Source organism: Prosopis cineraria, unplaced genomic scaffold (genome assembly GCF_029017545.1).
Source record: "Prosopis cineraria cultivar Desert tree isolate PC_DT_omini unplaced genomic scaffold, ASM2901754v1 PC2, whole genome shotgun sequence".
Taxonomy (NCBI): domain Eukaryota; kingdom Viridiplantae; phylum Streptophyta; class Magnoliopsida; order Fabales; family Fabaceae; genus Prosopis; species Prosopis cineraria.
The window spans coordinates 42,360,145-42,380,494 of record NW_026555333.1 but is presented as its reverse complement, the minus strand read 5'-3'; the positions used below and the strand labels follow the sequence as shown (position 1 = coordinate 42,380,494).

At 32.9% G+C, this 20,350-nt stretch overlaps 1 protein-coding gene and 2 pseudogenes across 2 annotated transcripts; 2 read left to right on the top strand and 1 right to left on the bottom strand.

The window, feature by feature from the left end:
* Positions 1-5,587: 5,587 nt before the first annotated feature.
* LOC129301919 (uncharacterized) lies at positions 5,588-8,930 on the top strand. Of its 2 annotated transcripts, XM_054940548.1 has the most exons (3): positions 5,588-5,853; positions 7,266-7,561; positions 8,484-8,930. In XM_054940548.1, exons 1-3 carry the CDS (start codon positions 5,838-5,840, stop codon positions 8,724-8,726), a joined length of 555 nt encoding a protein of 184 aa, XP_054796523.1. In that variant the 5' UTR covers positions 5,588-5,837; the 3' UTR covers positions 8,727-8,930. The 2 variants fall into 2 exon arrangements, with proteins under 2 accessions (XP_054796523.1, XP_054796522.1); XM_054940547.1 differs by lacking the exon at positions 5,588-5,853 and having other exon boundaries at positions 7,070-7,561.
* Positions 8,931-14,117: 5,187 nt separating this feature from the next.
* On the bottom strand, positions 14,118-16,598 carry LOC129304110 (feruloyl CoA ortho-hydroxylase F6H1-3-like; annotated as a pseudogene).
* Positions 16,599-19,366: 2,768 nt separating this feature from the next.
* LOC129299210 (cysteine proteinase inhibitor A-like) lies at positions 19,367-20,116 on the top strand (annotated as a pseudogene).
* The last annotated feature ends 234 nt before the right edge of the window (positions 20,117-20,350 follow it).

The window sequence follows — 20,350 nt, the reverse complement described above, 5'->3', positions numbered from 1 at the left end:
AAGCTTCAGCGGATCACCTCCTCTACGTTCGCTCGTCTGCGTCTCCATTGTTTCCTTCCTCCTATCTCTGTGCACATGGAAGAGATTTTGTACAAAGTACAGAGAAGAGATTTCATTATTACTTTTTTTTTTTAAGAAAAAACGAAGAATAAGAAATCATTTTCATTGCATCGTGGACTTTCCTCTGAATCTGCACTCCCTCAGAGGTAGTACGAAACACAATTATTAATTACGCGATTACCAAACACAACTCTCTGTTGCAGTTGGCTAGGTTCACTGCTCTTATATCTCTTCCTTCCTTGCTCTTATCCATCAATGGCAACCTAAAATGGTCAGTCCCTCGTGGCACTGCCGCATCGTCCAAAAGTCACTCTCTTGTGCAACCTCCCGTGGACGCCTTCTTCACCGGTGGACTCTGTCTGAGACATGGGCCCATGACTCTCGCCTCCAGCTTCTTCTCCGATGGCTACCCTTGACTCTGGTTGCCGCTCTCTCTCTCTCTCTCTCTCTCAGCTGCTCGCCGGAGCTATGGCTTCGCCGTTTGCTCTCGGCGCTAGGCCTAGCTTCATTCCGGAGAATTCCATCACTTGCGAGGATGGAACAAAGAAGAATTTGGGGTTCAAGCAGAGTAGACCCATGAATTTGGTTGTTGCTCGTTCCCCATTGTTTACGATCCCGCCTGCATTTAGCCCTTATGGTTGCTTCTTTTCGCTTGACTTGCTGCTTATGTGGGAAGAAGGAGACGGATCGGAGGAGACGCAGATTCGCTAGAGCTTTTCATGGGTTATTTTCACAGTACAGGGTCCGTTTTGTTTCGTTCATGGACATTTTAGTAATTGTAGTTGTAATTTTATTGACATTTAAGTCCCAGAAGATTTGAGAATTATTTATAAATTTGGTGGAACTTTTGAGTATTTCAAATTGTTGCATGGGACGTTTATAGTGACTTTCCTGATATATTATTGATTAAATTCAATGTTATAAACTATATGAGGAAGGTTGGTGCCTTATATCTTTCTTTTCTATTTTTTGTTTTAAAGTGACATACAATTAAAATGGTGAGTATGTTCATTGGCTTCCTGAAAGTTATTCATTGTTAAATGATTTAAGGAAGTAAGGCTGAGGCTTGAATGTTAATAATCGTAGTTATAAGATTGTTATTATTAAGCATGTGAACTGACGGATTTTATCAACTGAATTTCTAAATTCTTATAAATTTTGTGAAAAAGGGAATGATAATATTGTTGCTTTGGACATTAGGAAAGTAAGAAGTGAAAATTACTATAGAAGAGACTAAATAAGAGTAAGTTATATATTTGAAAATGTATATCAAGTAAGTGAGTAGTATCCTAATTAAGTTATAAGCAATTTTTTTATTTAAATTTTTAATGTTAAGTAAATTCACATGTATGCATTATAATATCAATATTTATTATTCTTTTATCAATTGAAATACTTTAGTTATAATATTTAGTTTTGGGAGAGGAATTAGATTTGTCTAATAAGTAATTACGTTTAATGATTTAATCAGTGTCGTTCATGCGTGAAGATAGACAAAGGGATTTCCTCTGAATGCAATAACTGAATGATATATGTCCTTTTTTCCTCTGGCCATTGAAATTGGAATCTCATTCAACTATTCATTCAAAGGGATCTGATTGTAACTCTTGTTGAAAATTCTACATTTGTCCACAGCCATACATGTCCATTTTCAAGAAGGATCATTGAGTCGGACAAATTTCCATTGGCGAATCAGACTTGTAATTATTTCTTGCGCAATACATGGATCAGAGATTAGTTGAAGCTTCAAAAATGGAGATGTCATTGCATTATTCAGAATGTTGGAGGAGGATCCTCAGATTCTGGACAAAGCGTCTTTGGCCTATCATAGAGAATCGCCACTTCATGTTGCAGCACTAGCAGGGAAAGGAAATTTTGTGAAGCAGATTCTGAGTTTAATGCCTTCACTAGCAACACAGCCAAACCAGAAAGGTTTGATCCCATTGCACATGGCTTCTGCAAAAGGCCATGTTGACACGGTGAGAGAGCTCTTGAAGGTGAAGCTTGATGATGATTCAGTGAAACAGTGCCTTCTCAAGAACGACGATGGATGGACTCCCCTGCATTATGCAGCATGGAAAGGTTCAAGAACTGGTCAGCCACAGTCCTGAGTGTATGCTGGAGACAACACCAAAAGGAGAGATAGTTCTTCACTTAGCAGTGAAGGCTAACCAATTTGGAGCTCTGCGAGTGCTAGAGGAAAGAATCAGGCTTTACAACTTCCACAAACTCCTTCTACAAGCCAAGGACAACAACGGCAAGACTTTCAGTCAACTTGCAGAGAACAAAAAACAACTCCGAGTAAGTGTGCGTACAAATAGTTGTTTTATTTATTTATTGTTGGGAATGAAGGGCAAAAGGTCCATATACCATATGTATAGGAAATAGGAAAAAGCAAAGTGCATTAATGTAATTGTATAAGGTGAGAGATAAGCATTCGATAAATCATGTACAACGACATAACAATTTTCAGGAAAAAAAATGTTAATACGCAAAATTTAGCTCTTCCATTTCACTTCAATTATAGAACCCAACTCTGTATTTCCAGAACCTATACTTTAGCCCAACCTATTTACACTGTATTTTTTAGTTTATTTTATTTATTTTTGTATAAAAGGGTTTAAACTCTTAAATAACATAAACGGCTGTGTGTAGATTTGAGAAGCACTACAAGTAACACTTTTGGTAACTTAGAAAGCATATTTTAATCTAAAATTGTGATTGAAAGTTCAAATTATGGTTAGATGAATGAGAACGAAATCTTAAAAGTAAGAGGAGTTCTATATGACATAACTTTTAATTTTGAGAAAGGTTTGTATTTTATTCAAAGGAACAAAATTGATTATAAAATTTGGTAAGCAGTAGGATATATAACAAGTTTTACAGTTCATATGGATCATGAATACATACATACATATATGTATGTATGTATGTATGTATATTTTTAAAATTAGATCCAGTAGAAAAATATTAATGAAAAACGAATTAATAACAATTTTGATAGATGAATAAATGATGTCATAAAATGGAAAAAAGTGTAAAGAATTTCCTGCATTTACAAGTTGATGGTAGACGAATTACTACACTTGCACACTCAAACAAAATCTATTGCAATTTGTCTTCTACTCCAGTATATTAGAACATTGCAACGAGAAGAGGGTACATTGAAAGCATATAACAATGATTTGGCAGGTACCAGAGGTACCGAATAAAAATGTGAAGATCAATGATATCAATGAGGAAAATTATATAACCGTGGACGTGGAGAGGATTACTGACACTGAAGTACCTGAGGAATCAGGGGCAAAAGCAGAAGATAATGAAATGCAGTTTCAGAATATAAAACTACTAGTAGCCAACATCATTTTAACCTTAACATATCAAGGTTTGAGTGATCCTCTATCAATCCTCTTCAAAGAAGGCAGTGAAATACATTGGGAATGCCTTTTTGATTTCTCATCAAGAAAGAATCACAGAAGTAGCTTGATCAATTTCATCAAGAACTGCCCAGCCCTCTTGGCTTTCATGTTCTTGAAAATAAACACCTTGATCTTCTTCACTTCTATCTGATTGTGGTTACCACTTTGCGTGGCCGCCAAGCTCTTCAACTGCGATTGCTCACACTATACTTCACAATCTGCTACAGCATCTTACTCATGGCTTTCTCTCGTTATGCTGCATATGTGGCTGTTCCTCTTGGATTTGCAGCTATTTTATACCAATTCGTGGATATATTGAGGGAAGAATTTGTTGCAAATAAATCCAAACGGATTGCAAGAGCAAGCTTGAAATTTATGTGGAATTCATCCTTTATGCAAAGATGGAAGAAGATGGAGGTGGAGAAAATAACGCAACCCACTCAGACCACTTGAGAAAGAGCAAGATGGATCATATGGACTAGGGTTTCAAGGTTCCCCTCTTGGCTTGCATATATCCAAAATGCATTTTTTTTTTTTTAAATGAAGATATCCACAATGTTTGGGTAAATGACGTGTTACTAATTACTACTTGGCCAGCTTAAATATAGGATTAATGGATCACTAACTCAAAAATTAGTATGTGAGCAAGGGTCACTTTACAGTCTCTACCCGGTCAAGTTGAATATTTTAACTTCTTATTGTTGGTGATAGCTGGTGAAATCTAGTCTGAGTCGTGCTTGAGGATATTGTCCTTAAGAGCTATTTCGCCACATCAAGTTGATCGCGCGGCAGCTCTTCAGGATTAAACAGACTCTTCTTACTAAAAGTAAGGGCACAAAATAATAGAAATTCATAAAATATACTCAGATGTTGCACAATGAACTAGTATGATAGAAGAGGAGAGAAAGGCCAAGAGTATCAAGGCTCTCCCTGAACCTATGGCAAGCATTATCTTTTATAGGTAGATCTCATAATGTTAGGCAATAAAATCACCTTAATCTAAATTAAAAAACAGTTTCAAATAATAATGTTATTTAAATTATATGTTATAAAATAATAAATAAACTTAAATAATAATTAATATTATTAATTTATAATAATTCCTTTTGAAATACTCAAAATATTTATAATATCCAACACTTATAGCTTATTTTATTAACTTAAACTGGAGAAGATACCAAATAAACTAAGAAGTTAATCAAATCAGGGTATTTCGCCTATCGTAAAATTTGTGATTATTAAACTAATAGTCCAAGAGAAAGGCAGCGTTTTCTTATGGGCCCATTTAGTTCAATGCAATGCAAGAAGAATACATGTAATTCTGATACACTCCTTTCGTTGATGTTGTTTGGTTGGGCCATTGATTATTAGCAGCGAGAATTGTGAGCGTCCCTGGCTAAATCTGATCCATTCAAATTATCAAAATCCCATTAATACACACCTTACATGGCTATTAAAAATACATGTGAACAATTTATTTTTAAAATAGTTAAAAAAACATATTTTAAAATATAGGTGGAAATAAGTTAGGCTTAAGATTTTGACTAAACATGCTAAGTTTATTTATATAAATAAGCTTAATTATAAATTTAAGCATGATTTTTTTCTTAAACATACAAACCAGGCCAAAATTTAAATAAAATAAACTGTATGTCTTTGCAGATCAAGTCAAGTCTATTTAACAAAAGAAGCTGATTATATTAAAATAAGTAAATAGACTTATAGAAACATATAACTTGTCCTGTTTAAATTTTGGCCTGGTCTATTTAACAAAAAACATCATACTTAAATTTATAATTACACCTATTTATATAAACAGGCACAACCTATTTAGGTAAAATCTGTTTTAAAATTGGCCTACTTTTACCCCTGTGTATTTCAAAATATGTTTTTACTGTTTAAAAATAAATTGTTTATGTGTATTTTTAATAGTCATATGATGTGTGTATTGATAAGATTTTGACCATTTGAATGGACTAGATTTGGCCACCAAGGGACGCTGAGATTCTCATCGCTGAGGGGATCTGGTTCCGAAAGGGATTACTTCAAATGATGTATTTAGGGATAACATTACTACACTTGTGTAATCCCCATTCCCCCTAGTGCCTTCTGACTTTTCTACCCTCCTCATCTTCAGTGTTGTGTATGGCTGCAGCACACCATCGGTAACCTCTCCCTCCTTCCTTCCCACTGTCACTGAACTTAAACCTCTTTCTTGGCGTGCCTCTCTCCTCAACCTCACCGGCGACAACCTTCGCTCCTTCTTACCATCGGCAACCGCCATCAACAGCACACCATTTGAACCAAAACTGATTTGCGACCTGCACGCAAACCAACAGCACTTGTTCAATCATCCAAATGCTTCATTGTTGCTGTATGTATGATTTCTGATTTTCCATGCAAGGAAACCATGGTTTATGTTTGTACGGGGGCGATGGTGGTGAAGATAACAGAGGGGGAGGTTTTTCTTTTGGCTTTTTTAAAAGGGTATTTTTGTATTTTTAATTTTATTTGGATTTAACTAAATAGTAAAATAGATTATTTTTCAAATGTCATGCCAAACAACTCATGAAATCAACATTTTTCTTATCATTACATTACATTACCATTGATTTTATGAACCAAACGGATTATTAGTTTTTGACATCAATTAGCCCAAGCGAAAACTTTAAATTTAATGAGGACTATTTAGTAAAGCTATGATCACTTATTAAGTTATTGGCCGTGTTTCCTTATCCTTGCGTCAAAATCTTAGCCGAAACTTACAGGATGGAGGAGTGCCATACCATTATATTTAACTTTTTTCTTTAACAAATATAAATTCCAATTTAAATATTGTATTTTATTCAAAGTATGCTATGTTTTTTTTTTTGTTATTCTCATTTGCTTAGGTAGTGTTTGGCTGGATTTAAATTTGAATTTAAAATTTCAAATTACACATTTAGATATTATGCATTTAAAATTTTTTATTTGGATAGTATAAAAATTTTTAAAGAAAGAAGAGATACAAGCTAGTATTTGAAATAAAAATGAAAGATTGAAAGTAATGAACTTAATTCAATTTTTTAATCAATAAGAGACTTAGAATGAGAGAAGAGGAGAGAGAGAGACACCAATAATGAATGCGTGAAGAAAAGGAAGAGGTTAGAGTAGTTGAAAATCAAAATTTTAAATAATTAAAATCAAGAGAACTTAAAATTATAATAAAATATGGATTTGAATTTGAATTCATAAACTTTTAATATTTGAATGGAAGAATCAAATTCAAATTTAAATATAAATTGTCATGTATCCAAATACTGCCTAAGAATACAAAACTTGGCCCAAAATTGCCAAGAAAAAGAAAGGCATTGGCATATCCAGGGGTAAAATTTTGGCGCATTATACAAAACTTGCTAGCAATGATAGGGATTTTCTTCTTGTGGAAAAGGCAATGTGCCGTTTCATATCTACTTTGACCAAGTTATGACTCTGAACTCTCTTTGAAAATTCAACATTTATCCATAGCCACATATACATACATCTACATTTCTATTAAACGTAGCATAGGCGTCAATGTTGACCCTCCACAACAAAACATATGCGATGGTGAGAAGAAAGGGACTTAGATATTCTAAAGTTGGCCTCTTTGCTTCCATTACTGCAGAAAAAGATCAGAGCTAGTGATTCTCTCAAGCAACTAAAAATCAAGCCTTGTGTCTTCCACTTTCTTCATTTCTCTTCCCAACAAGTTTTGATCCGTTTCTTCTTCTCATTTTTCCCCCATGGGCGATGCAACTAATCCAGTAGCTCAGTCTCTCGTTCCAATGTTGAAAAAAGGAGCAAATTATGATTTCTGGAGTCTGAAAATGAAGACCATGTTCAAGTCTCGAGAGCTATGGGATATGGTGGAGAAAGGATTCATAGACAACCAAACTGAGGAGCCTGATCAACCATTGCGAGAGAATCGGAAGAAGGATGCAAAGGCCCTGTTTTTGATTCAACAAGCTCTACATGATGAAATATTTCCTCTCATTGCATCAGCAACTACATCCACCCAAGCATGGGAGATTCTAAAGCAAGAATATTCCCGTAACAAGAAGGTAATTACAGTAAAAATTTCAATTCCATGAGAAAATGTTACGGGTCCTATGTCAAGGACATGCATCACACAAAAAACGTGATTTACAAGTGTAAATAAACTCTCCCTCATAATTTGTCATTGGAAAACAGGTAAAGTTGTTAATCAAGGTTAGTTTTATTTTGAAGGGCCTAAGCCTATAGGCCCACATATTTCAAATTAATTGTGTTTTTTAAAACTAACCTTCATTGTTAGGGTTCAAGGTGGGCATCAAAAGCTTGTCTAATTTTTTGGAAGAATTATATTGAAGTCTTACATAAAAAAATTAATTATTACAAGATTCAGTGATAACTAAACTAAGGAGATTGAGACCATAATCAGTTGTCAATCTTCTTAGTTCAATTATCAATGGATCTTATAATAATTAATTTTCTTGTGTGGAACCTAGACGTAATTCTCCTTATTTTTTTATTTTTTTCATTTAAGTTTCTAGTTATTATAATACACAATTTAACAATTGTGTCATTTTATATATAATTCAAAAATTAAATCAACAATTTCAACCACAAGTTGATTGAAAAGTGAAAAAATTCACAAGGGCAAGGGCCTAAGTCTTTTTATACAAAAACTACTCTTTCTTCCAAGTTTAGCCCTCCTAAAAAAAAATAAAGGGCCTAAGTCTTTTTATACAAAAACTGCTCTTTCTTACAAGTTCAGCCCTCCAAAAAAAAAATAATAATAATAAAGGGCCTAAATGAGCAACCCAAAAAGCTCGCCCCTTATTGATGTCTCAAGGCATGGAAGATTCTAACCGGCAACAAGCCAAGTGAACTTTTGTCTTAATTGATTTTTTGGATATTGCATCCACATAATGTTTTGAAAATGATTAAAATTTGTGTACAATTTTTTTTTTTTGGGTTACAAAAATGTTTACAATTACGCAGGAAACTAGTATAACCATGCACAGCAACTCTGAAGCCCCCAAAAATAAGAACAAGGAAGTATGGAGGGAATCAGCAACAAGAAGAGATGCAAAGAAAGAAAAGGAAGAAGATTTTGAGAATGCAATACTAGTTGTGGTGACATTAATCATAACGTTGACATACCAAGCTTTGTTGGATTCAACAACTCTTCAACAAGGAACTGAAATACAATGGGATGCCTTTTTTCCAGAAAACAAGGTTTGATAAACGACATGAAGAACTGTCCTGCTAAACTGGCCTTTGCGTTCTTGTTCCTCAACACATTGATCTTCTCGCATTCAATCCTTGTCCTGCTCTTGACTCTGTGTGGCCGTCGTGGATTTCTGATGTCGGGTCTCACAATGTACTTCACTGTTTGTTACTTCATCTTGCTTATGGCTTTCTCTTATTATACTGCTTATGTTGCTATTCCACTCTGTTGTTTGGCTGTTTTAATCATAGTCTTGATATCTGGAAGGAATATTGGAATCTCCTAAGGAGTCGTTATTTCCGGTGAATTGTTTTAATTAAATATATGTAATCGTTATAATTTTTCTCATGAATTATATTTCATCTTTACTTTTTTTCTTTTTCTTTTTTTTTCTTTTCTTCTTCTTCTTCTTTTTTTTTTTTAAGGAAATGAAAAAGGCCCTGTGGTGTTGAATGTGCTCAAGCCAATTGAATTGCTCGTTTGGTTTTCTGTTCCCTCAAAAGTTCATCTAACAATTAATGGAGGTTGAGATAGTGAGAGTAGGAAGAAGCTTTACAATGTGATGAATTAAGATTTGAATATATATTAAAAAAAGTGCTTACATTTAGTATATAATAATACCTCAAATATAATTAATTGCCTCCAATAAAAAAATACCTGTGGTTAACAAAAAAAAAAGCTCATCTAACAAAAATCAATTTAAGAAAAATCAATTATTATAATAAAATTTATATTTGAATATTTTAAAAAAGTCGGATTAGTAATTAAAAGTTGCTTAAATTTTCAAAATTAAAAGTTCTTTTAAATGTATTATTTAAAAGATATTGATTTTTATCATTTATAATTTTTATTATACAAATATAATATATTAAAAATGTTTGAAAAATATATTTGATAAATCTATATACTCAATCAAAAAGCAAATGTTTTATAAGGGGGAGGGGAACCAAAATCTGAAATCTCATTTTTAAGTGACAAATGATTGAAATATTTGGAAGGAAGGACTACTTGCCTCTTTCGATAGGATATAAAATTAATTTTTTGAGCCAAAATCAATTTTTTAATGAAATTTATCCAAACAATCAAAAAGTTTAATAATTAATTATTAAGTTAGAATTACGTTTTGAAATAAGCTCTGAGAGGTTGCTTATAGATTCAATTTTATTGTTAAATAATATATTTTACTTTTTAAATAAAGTTTAGCAAATTTAATAATATTAAATACAACTTTATCAATAATTTAATTTTAAAAAGCAATGTCCTTTATAATAATTATACAGTTAAAATCAATTTCAGTATCTAAACAAATTGTATTATAACATAATCAATTATATTTAAAATTAATTATATTAATCAATTATTTTATAATCAATTATAACCAGCTGAAATTCAAACGGATCCTAGTTTTGAGAACGTTAAAAATTTCAAATTTTGCAGTTGTACGTGTTTTAAGATATCTTCAAGAATTTGTTTTGATAATTCTTGAGGTACAATTGCAGATATGAAATGTACATCCAATAATAATATTCAAGGCTTAATCCTTTCTTTCTAAATTTTTCAATCATTTGGTCCTTGTTGTGCACAACTTTTTCCTTTCCTTTCCTTTTTTATTTATTTTGACATGAATTCTGTTCATCTACCTTATATTTTATCGCTTATGTACAAACACATGTTCTTAAAAAACTAAAGAAAAGCCGGCTAATTGTCCCTTTATATACAGTGATGTTATATTTAGTGAACTTTATTTTATATAATGAAAACTATTCATTACTTGAAGTCTTTAATATTTAATTATTTTTTTTCAAGAGCAAAGACAAGCTATAACAGAACGTAATAAATCACGCACGTAACATGTTGAGTGGCATGTTCGAATCATGTAAGAAATAAATTGATCTTGGAGTAAGGTGTATACTCTCTCATATAAGATATAGGCACATTCTATAATATTTATTTAATTTTATTTATAAGTTATAATGCAGCTTTTAGATAATATGTGAAAGGTATTTTAAAAATTATTTTCATAAGAGAGAAATATAATATTATTTTTTGAATTTATTATATTGGAGCATATTAAAAATTCATATACTTTTATTTTTTATATATTTTTTTGTATTGGTATTGATGAGATTGATAAAAATAATTTATAAAAAAATCGGAGGATTATATAAAAGACTAATGAGCTACTTTTTGAATAAGGAATATGCCCAGAATGAAACAGAAAAGTCTAAGAGTTACCAAGCTCCAGGGCAAACTTTTGATATATATCGATTTGGTTATATTTATAAGTTTTTATTAACATATTTTATTAAAATTAAGAAAAATATTAAATCTTGTTAAATTTGTCTAAAAATTCAATAAATTTTTTTTAATTTATCCCTAATAAATTTTATATACTTCAAAATAAAAATACTCTGACATTTAATAACCTTTCAAGCATTAATAAAGATAAAAAAGTAAATATGGACACAAAAATTATAAACATAACCTGTACTCTCTAAGGTTTTATTTATAAATTATTTTTACCAATCTCATTAATATTAATATAAAAAGATATAAAGAATAAAATTTTAGTAAAATAACAAACATAACCTTCAAAAAATAAATAAATTATATAATATTATGTTTTTATTTCTCTCTCTTACTTTTTAAGAATAGTTTAAAATTTTTATTTAAAAAAATATTATTATCAATTAAATGATTTATAAAATAAACTATTCACACCTTTTTAAAGGTGATTAATAAAATAGACTGAATGAAATAAATAAAATTAAAATAAATATTTTTTTTCTTGTTTTATAAATAGGATGACGAGTACAGCATAGTACAATTTGCATATGCTTGTATTGGGAAGTTGGGAAAGGACAACTTCCAAAATTAAAAGTTCAATACAGTCATCAAACAAGAGTGATAAAAAAAAAAATCGTACATGGATCGGAGATTGGCTGAAGCTGCAGGAGTGGGAGATGTGATTAGATTGCACGGAATATTGGAAATACTGGAAAAAGCTTCTTTAGCACTATCTGCAGGTTTCACCACTTCATCTATAGGCAGTACGAGTAGGGTTTGTGAAGCAGATTCTTGCACGCAGATCAGCAAGGTTTGATCTCATTGCACAGGCCCTCTGCACAAGGCCATGTTGAGACAGTGGAGGAGCTCTTGAAGGTGAAACTGACGACGACGATGAAATGAACCAGTGCCTCTGAAGGACGATGAACGTCGAGCAGCCCTACATATACAGTTTCTAAAGGAAGAGTGGGTGTGGTTGCAAAGTTAATTAGATACTGTCCTGAGTGGGTGGAAGAAGCCACAGCAAAAGGAGAGACAGTACTTCATTTAGCAATGAAGGGTAACCAATTTGAAGCTCTAACATTGATATTTAGGAGGATCAAAAGGCTTCCAAATTTCCAGACACTGCTTAGAGCAAAGTACAAGAAAGGCAAGACCGTCTATGATCTTGCAACTGCAAGAAACAGTTCTGGGTAAACCACCAACGAAAAGAAATCAGTTTGGATTTTCCATGCCCAATTCTCTGATACTCTCTAACTCTCCTTCTCTTTTATTTTTGTTCCCCTCCTTGTGTTTTTAACCAAATCTTATTGATAAAAACATAGAAATTCTGGAGTACTGTACTGCAATTATGCAACAGTACAGTTTTTCTTATATTTTCTTTCTTATTTGTATGACTACAGACTCCAAAATTCCCTCTCTTTTTTCATTTATAAGCTTTGGATTAAAAACAAAAAAGAGGAAAAATCGGAAAGTGAAAGGGGCATCAGGGAAACTTGATAAGAACACTACCAGTTTTTGCATCATCTACATACGTTCATGACTGAATTTTGATGGTAAAGCAAATGTGTTTGTGGTGAATGCATATGATTGTGGCGTGGCAGGTAATACTAGGAATGGGGAAAGAACAGACGAATGGGATAAAAGAGGAAACTAGTATACCCATTGAGGTGAAGGACTATGAGCCCGAGGCAACAAAAGGTAAAGAGAAGGAAGCAAAGAAAGATAACAACGAGTTCAAGAATGCCATACTTTGACATACCAAAGTTTGGTGAATCCTCCATCAAGCTTCTTCAACATGGCACTGAAGAGAGTAGAATGGGGATGCATTTTTCGATTCCTAATCATTTCACCAGAGTCGTGCATTCGGTGTGACGACAACCTCAAGCGTTGTCCAGCTTTCTTGCCTTTCTATTTCTCGTGGATCAACACCACAATCTTCCTCCAAGGTGTCTGGCTTCGGAATTTGAGTTTTTGCCAGCACGGTGGAGCCATATTCCAATTCATACTGCAATCACTCACATTAACCCTCATATGGAGTTGCTGTGTGTTACTGGTGGCTTTCTCTGACTCTGCTGTAGATGTTGCCATTCTACTTGGTGGTTTTGCTCTGTTAGTCCAGCTCCTTGTACTGCTAGGTGCATTTCTTACCAGATATGCAAATGCGAATCCAGACAATCCCTCGAAGTCGTTATTGAGTTTGCTGAGTGGCTTGGCTACCAATAAAGTGGAACCTGTGTATTTGTATCTAGTTCAAAATGAGCTGTAATGTTCATAACTTATCAACAGTCTAACTTCTTATATTTATATGTATTGAATATTAATATTGATTGTAATTGATATTGGTGTTTCAAAGTGATGAATGATTTATTAATGATTATGTGAAGTTAAAATTCAGTTATCATTGCCACACTAAACATGTTTCCATCTCTCTGCATACAACACCTAATGCATGCAGCAGAAAAACCCAATCTCGCTTCCCATCCCCACGATTTCCATTGAAAGATTAAAAAGAAAAGTGGAGGGGAACGTGATAGTAACGTTATCCACTTCACCGTAACATTCTTCTAAGAACAAAAGCTGAGAATTCTCATTTACCAAAAAAAGCTAAGAATTTCTCTATACTGTTTGAGTTCATAAATTTTTCAGTACTATGGTGGAAGAAGCAACAACTGAATTTTTATTTTCATCTTGTAAATGCCAGATCATGAATTGGTAACGGCGGCCAATTTTCTAAAAAAAAAAAATTCCCAATTGTATTAGATTTTCTCTTTTTGGAATGAATATTTATATAATCCCTATAAATAAGACCAAACCTTATTCTATGATATTAATAAAGGATTCCTCTTTCTTATTCTTAAGCAATTCTTCAAGAGATCTTAGTTGATCCACAATGTATGGTTTCGTCTTTTGTTTTGAGAGAAATAGTTTATGAATTCTAATACTAAGATCTACCAAAGTCATGCAGCAATCTACATTCATCATCATAATAAGAAAATCAATTCAAACGAAGCTAGTTATTCCGTTATCAAATTCAATCAAATGCACTTGCTTCATCGATATGCATAAAACTTTGTAGTTCTAGCAAGACAACGCGAGATAATATCCTTCCGGTCATGTGAATTAAATAGAAAGAAACTCAATTGAAATCAATGAATCCAATTCTTCATCGGTCATACATTTAAAGACAGGAGAGCACATGAAAATAATACTATATGAGGTACACATTTCCTTTGCACAACTCTCCTCATTCCAGAGGATCTGAATTTAAAAATTGGAAGGACCTTTTAAGGATAATGCCAACAAGCACACGGATTATATCCTGGCAAAACTCAATAGTTTTCATCCCATCATGAGGCTTGCTGAAGAAATACTTGTAGTCTGAGTACACAACTTGCTTATACTTTGGCTCTTCTCCATTCCCCAGAACTTCCGGTAAGGACCAATAACAGCGTCAGGTGCTGGATTCACAAAAATTGGGATTGAGATCCTGGTTTTGGCTCTGTTTGCAGCCGCTTGATGCTAAATGCTTTGTACCTGTCATTGCTCATTATTTGCAGTACATCTCCAATGTTGATTACAATGCACCATCAACAGGAGGTACAAATATCCAGTTATCACCATCACTGGCTCTTACATAAAGCCCACCAATCTCATCTTGCAGTAGGACAGTGATCGATGATACATCAGAATGCCGACCTACACCAGCTACAACTTCAGCATCAGGGCAAGGAGGATAGTAGTTGAAGTCAAGTATCATCGCACCCATTAACACATGTTCTCTTGCATTGTCCATTTGCTTGACATTTAGGCCTTTGAGGAGCACGTTTAATAATCTAATCTTCCATAAGAACTTCAGCATGTTTCATATATTCCAGGGATCGTTCTCTGCAAGAATGATAATCAATTAAGGTAGATTAGACACCACTTATCACTTCTTGGTAAGCAAACCTATGCAATTATAACATTATCCATTAGCTATGAGACGTGTGTAAACACATCAACCTACATTTGGAATGCTTATGAATGCATACCTAAAAAAAGAAAATATATTCAATGCACTGTTGTTTCACCATTGTAGCACAGACAATTTAACAGCTTGTGTCCATGTACACAACGCCATGCTGTATTGTTGCCACTGTTGATGCTTCTCAAGTGTCTACTCTCTCCTGCACAAGAAAAGTGAGTCGTGTGAACTCGTGAAGACTTACTTCTATCATGATGAATAACGGTGTTTACTTTTGGTGTTCAAAATGATTTTCATCACTAAGTTCTTGAACTAATTCTCACAGTCGCTTGGTCCAGGAAGACTAAGATGCATCAAATGATCCTTTTGATGAAACAAAACATTAAATCTCAATTAATTTACTTTAGCATTTGTTATAGCCAAAAAATTACCCTGCACAGAAGCAGAACATAAAAATAAGTTCCACTACGTCCATCTTTTACTCCTAAAAATTCCATTCCACCCAGTGAATCTGATATCCAGCACAAAACATGAAATTCTGACTAAATAATTTAAGCTTTCTTTGAACTCAGAATACCTTGCGAAATCAAGCCACGCCCCAAATAAATCGGAAATTAAGAAGCATGAAAACCGCACACTATGCAGCACTGATTCACTTGTATTAAAGAGCCACATTATATTTTACCGAGTGTTCAACAAATTAAATCCCCACACGGCACACACATTCACTCACACATGATGACAAAGATATTCAAAATTCAAAAGAATGTAAATATTTCTGAGGTTCACATCAATAACATCATATTACTGTACTTCTACTCTCCTTTTCTCTCCATCTCTCTCATACCTCCAAGAATGTCTGTCTATATCAGAATGTAGCGGATGCAGTCAGGATTCAACGTATCACATGCATTCAGCATTCAACATGTATCTGATGGTTCAAAGATCACGGATTATTATAACTGTCTCTTACTTACTTGAATATAGCAGGCCAGTATGCCTGATTTGCTCCTCCGAAGCATACACAAGTTGCAGATAATCTTTCCATTCCAAGACTGACTCAGCTTGAGGACTAAAAACTAGTAGTCAATCGCACAACTTCACTTGGAGAGTTCTCTTTGATATGCTTCTTCTCTTCCGCTGGCAATTCAAAGAATCTATGAACCGAAGATTTCAGGTCCTCAATAACCTTCATGGGTATTCCATGATTAACGATTTGAAAGAACCCCCACTTGATTGCAGTATTGGAAATGATACTGCGACATACGGGTCATCCCAGTTCTTGATATCGATAACGGGTATGGATTCCTCGGTGACCACTTTGCGATTGTCGAATCTTTGTTTCGAGGGGTTGGATATATTGATTGGGAACAGCTTGTATGCCCAAATCAGAAGACCCTTCACCCATGGCCTTGATGGACAACGAAATCGATTAGATTGGAGGGGATGGACATCGTTGGAACCAACAGTTTAATTTAGAATTTGGAAAAATAATAAGTAGCAAGTTTAACAAGATGATCTGGTAAAAGCTGTAAAAGTAAAACCATTGAACATCATTTCCAGATTTTTCTATGGGAGACAGCGGATAGAAGAAGCAAACCCATAAATCTATCACATAGTCTGCTCCCTCAAGTCAGCGCCAACGGGATTTGGATACAATGACTACGACATTTGAAACTCTGGCTTTAAATTCATATTCTAATGAATAAATAATGAATTTATCTAAATTGGTGATATAAATTTTAATATTTAGATGAAAAGTTATTCAATTTTATTTAACGAATCAAAATCTGAGCCAGTAATACCAAATGGAATGACTTTTCCATCGTGGTCAGTTAAGAAAAGGAAAGGGAAACTGACAAATAATGACCACATGAAAATCACAGTTACAACTTAGCACCTCGAATTAAGGTTTAATTAAAAATAAGCAAGGGAAAATTATGTGTAAGCATTATGGAATTTACTTGTTTACAAATAAATTTTTACAAAATTTAGAAACTACAACCATATTTTTTAAAACTTGAGTATAATTTAAAATTAAGATGTAAAAATAATAATGCTGTTATTAAAAATATATTTTATTAATTAAATAATTTATAATTATTTCATCAATAATTTACAATTATTACATTCACTTTTTACAATTATAGTTTCAACTTTTTATATTAAATATTCAAACCTTTAACTATTAATAGAGTGAAGTTACAATTATAAAAGTTGAAGTAATAGTTATAAATTAGTGATAAAATAGTTGTAATAATTATTATCAAACTTTTTTATGATGCATGATTGGTTAACTAACTATTAGACATGTGAAGTAAAAACTTGAAGTGATAATTGTAAATAACTGATGAAATAGTTGTAAATTAATTTAATTGATATAATGTATTTCTAACAAGGGCATTATTATCTTTTGACTCTAATTTAAAATTACACTCAAGTTCTAAAGACTTGGCTATAGTTTTTGAATTTTATGAAACTTATTTATATAATATTTTGAAAAATTAATAATCTTTTAATCCTTCAATTTTTAATTCATTTGTAATTCAGTCCCTCAATTATGACTCGCTGCGACTCAATCCCTCAACTTTTAATTTACCTATAACTCGATCCTTATTTTTTAATTTTTTAAAAAATTTTCTTATCAAATAAAAGGGATAAAAAGCTCATATATTATTTTAAAATACCCTCCTCTTACTCATTGATGTGAGATACAAGCTAACATAAACAAAAAATAATAAAAGTTAAGGGACTAATTTGTAAGTGATTCAAAAGTTAAGGGATTGAGTCATAGGCAAATCATAGTTGAGGGACTGAGTTACAAATGACTTAAAAATTGAAAGACTGAAAGATTAATTTTTTCATAATTTTTTTATGATACCTATATGTAATTTTTTCATACTTAATTGTAATTAAAAATATTTTTCATTACCAAATATGTCCTCATCGAAGACTCATCATTGAAAACCAAGTCGATCGTTGGAGACTTGTTAGCTAGTGATAGCAATAGATGATTGGGCTTTGGTAGTCGTTTAGTTACTAGAGCCTAGCAGCAAGCCATCCAAATATTATTCTCGGTAGAAATGAACTTGTGGTTGCCAAAAAATGTTTTACATTTAAATAAAAGTTCAAAATGATGGGAAGTAAAAGAGTTAGGTTTTAATAAAACGTCTAATGAAGTAGGATTCAGTTCATTTATAATAGTTCTTTCAAATTAAGTAAACACTAAATTATAAAGAGAACCTAACCCTTAACACTCGAAGAGATTGAGTCAAGAAAACCATTATTAAAAAAAAGAGTGGATTTTTTTCGGCACCAAACATTTAAGTTTTTAGTTTTGTAGACATAATAACCTTAGATGAATAATATAAATAGGGTCTAAAGCAGTAATAAAAAGGAACAATAACACAACTCAAATACTTTATAACTCAATTATCTTTTATATCATTTTGTACTTAGGATCTAATTATTCTTTTCAATTTTTTTTTGTAATTATGTAACTCAATAGGTTTATACCATTAATTAAGCTATTTTCTTCTACTCTTTATTTTTGGTGCATCTTTATATTTGGACAATTGGGATAAAGAAATTGGAAACCTTTCATTTATAATGAAACTCTACATATCGGGCATGCCTAAAAAACTATTATTGTCACGAAACACTGTATTTTGAAATCACCTTTGTATTCAATCATCTCCCATTGTCCCCTCGTTATTATTATTATTATTATTATTTTGGAGTGAAAAATGATTCAATAAATCAAAGGAAAGGACAGAAGGGAATCTGGTTTACAAATACCCAATTGCAACCTCTTTGTCCTAATTTGCAACTGCCCGTCCTAATGTCCAATGATCATAAAGCACGTGCCAACAAAATGACAAAGGGAGTGCATCACACAGAATTATACCCTCATTTTCAACATTTCATATCCATAGATTTTTTTTTATTACAAGGACATGAAAAAAAAATAACCATGCAAAATTTAAAGAAATTAAGTCACGATAGAATTCAAGAAATTTTGCATGTTAAAAACGGTTCATTAAAAATAATAAAAATTTAAGTTGTCTTAGATACTTGATATGTCATCATATCTAACGTTGTTATTTGTTTTTTTAAAAATATAATAAATAATTATTCAATTTTTTTATTATAAACTTCCTTAGATTTTAGATTTTAGAACCACTTGGCCCCTCGCATGTTTTCGATGCTTAGGGCTTAAGATAAAGATCCAGCGGGGAAATTAACACTTTGTGTGCTCCCTCAGCTTATCCAGCTTGAATCAAAGTGGACTTTTCATTTGACAATCGTGATTGTGAAATTTGATTGGTGACACGCTGGCAAAGTAATGGACTTAAAATGTTTCCACATCATACGATCCTATCCAACGGGTCGACTTTGGCCCAGTATTATGCGATCGATCCTGCCCTCTCGCCAGTATATAACGAGGCGGAAATGGAATCGACTCTGCGTGTGTATTGAATTGAAGGAGAACGAGAGGGAGATATAGGAGAGAATGGCGGGATTATCCGGTGGTATTCAGGACGTTCAAGGCAGCCAGAACAGCCTTGAGATCGATAGTCTTGCTCGCTTTGCTGTTGAAGATCACAACAAAAAGCAGGTTCGTCGTTACACTATTTTCCATTCGGTTTGCCTTACTGAAATTCGTGGGGGAAAGTTAAATATGCGAGTTATTTTGGAACGGATTGGCCACTGATGATGTGTTTCGGCTTTGATTAATTGATTGATGAGGTTAAACTTCTTGTTGATCAAATTTCTTAATCCAGATTATTCTTGTATTCTCCAACTAGCGCGATTGATGGTATTTAAATTTGTCGTTCGCATTTCTAATAGCACTATTGGGATTCTCTATTTTGTTCCAGGTCAATTTAGTTGAGTAATAATCGTCTTTTTTTCCCCTCTGATTGTGTTTGTTGTACGATTGCAGAATACTCTTTTGGAATTTGGAAAGGTGATAGGTGCAAAAGAGCAGGTGGTTGCTGGACTATGTACTACATCACGCTGGAGGCAACTGATGGTGGGAAGAAAAAGGTTTATGAAAACCAAAATTTGGGTGAAGCCATGGCAGAACTTCAAACAGGTTGCAAGAGTTTTAAGCTCGTTGGTGATGCCCCTTCTGAGTCTTCTAGCTAGGTATTTGACTACACTGCAGTAAATGTGCTTGGTCGGATTTAAAAGTTTGAAATGTTCACTGTTATCCACGTTTGTCTTCTGAGGGAGCACATTTCTGCTTGTTTTTAATATTTAGAACTAGCCAAGGAACTCTAAATCTTGTTTTAAAAGTGTTCAAATTTTAGCCCTCTAATGTTTAGTGTTTTGAAGAACGTTTTTTTGAAGAACGAAGCATATGGAATTGTTATTCTCGGT

What these genes read in the sequence shown, in the direction of transcription:
- LOC129301919 (XM_054940547.1), top strand. Translation starts at nt 7,244, where the DNA reads ATGGGCGATGCAACTAATCCAGTAGCTCAGTCTCTCGTTCCAATGTTG. An exon ending in AATATTCCCGTAACAAGAAG is followed by an intron (nt 7,562 to 8,483) that starts GTAATTACAGTA and finishes ACAATTACGCAG; the next exon opens with GAAACTAGTATAACCATGCA.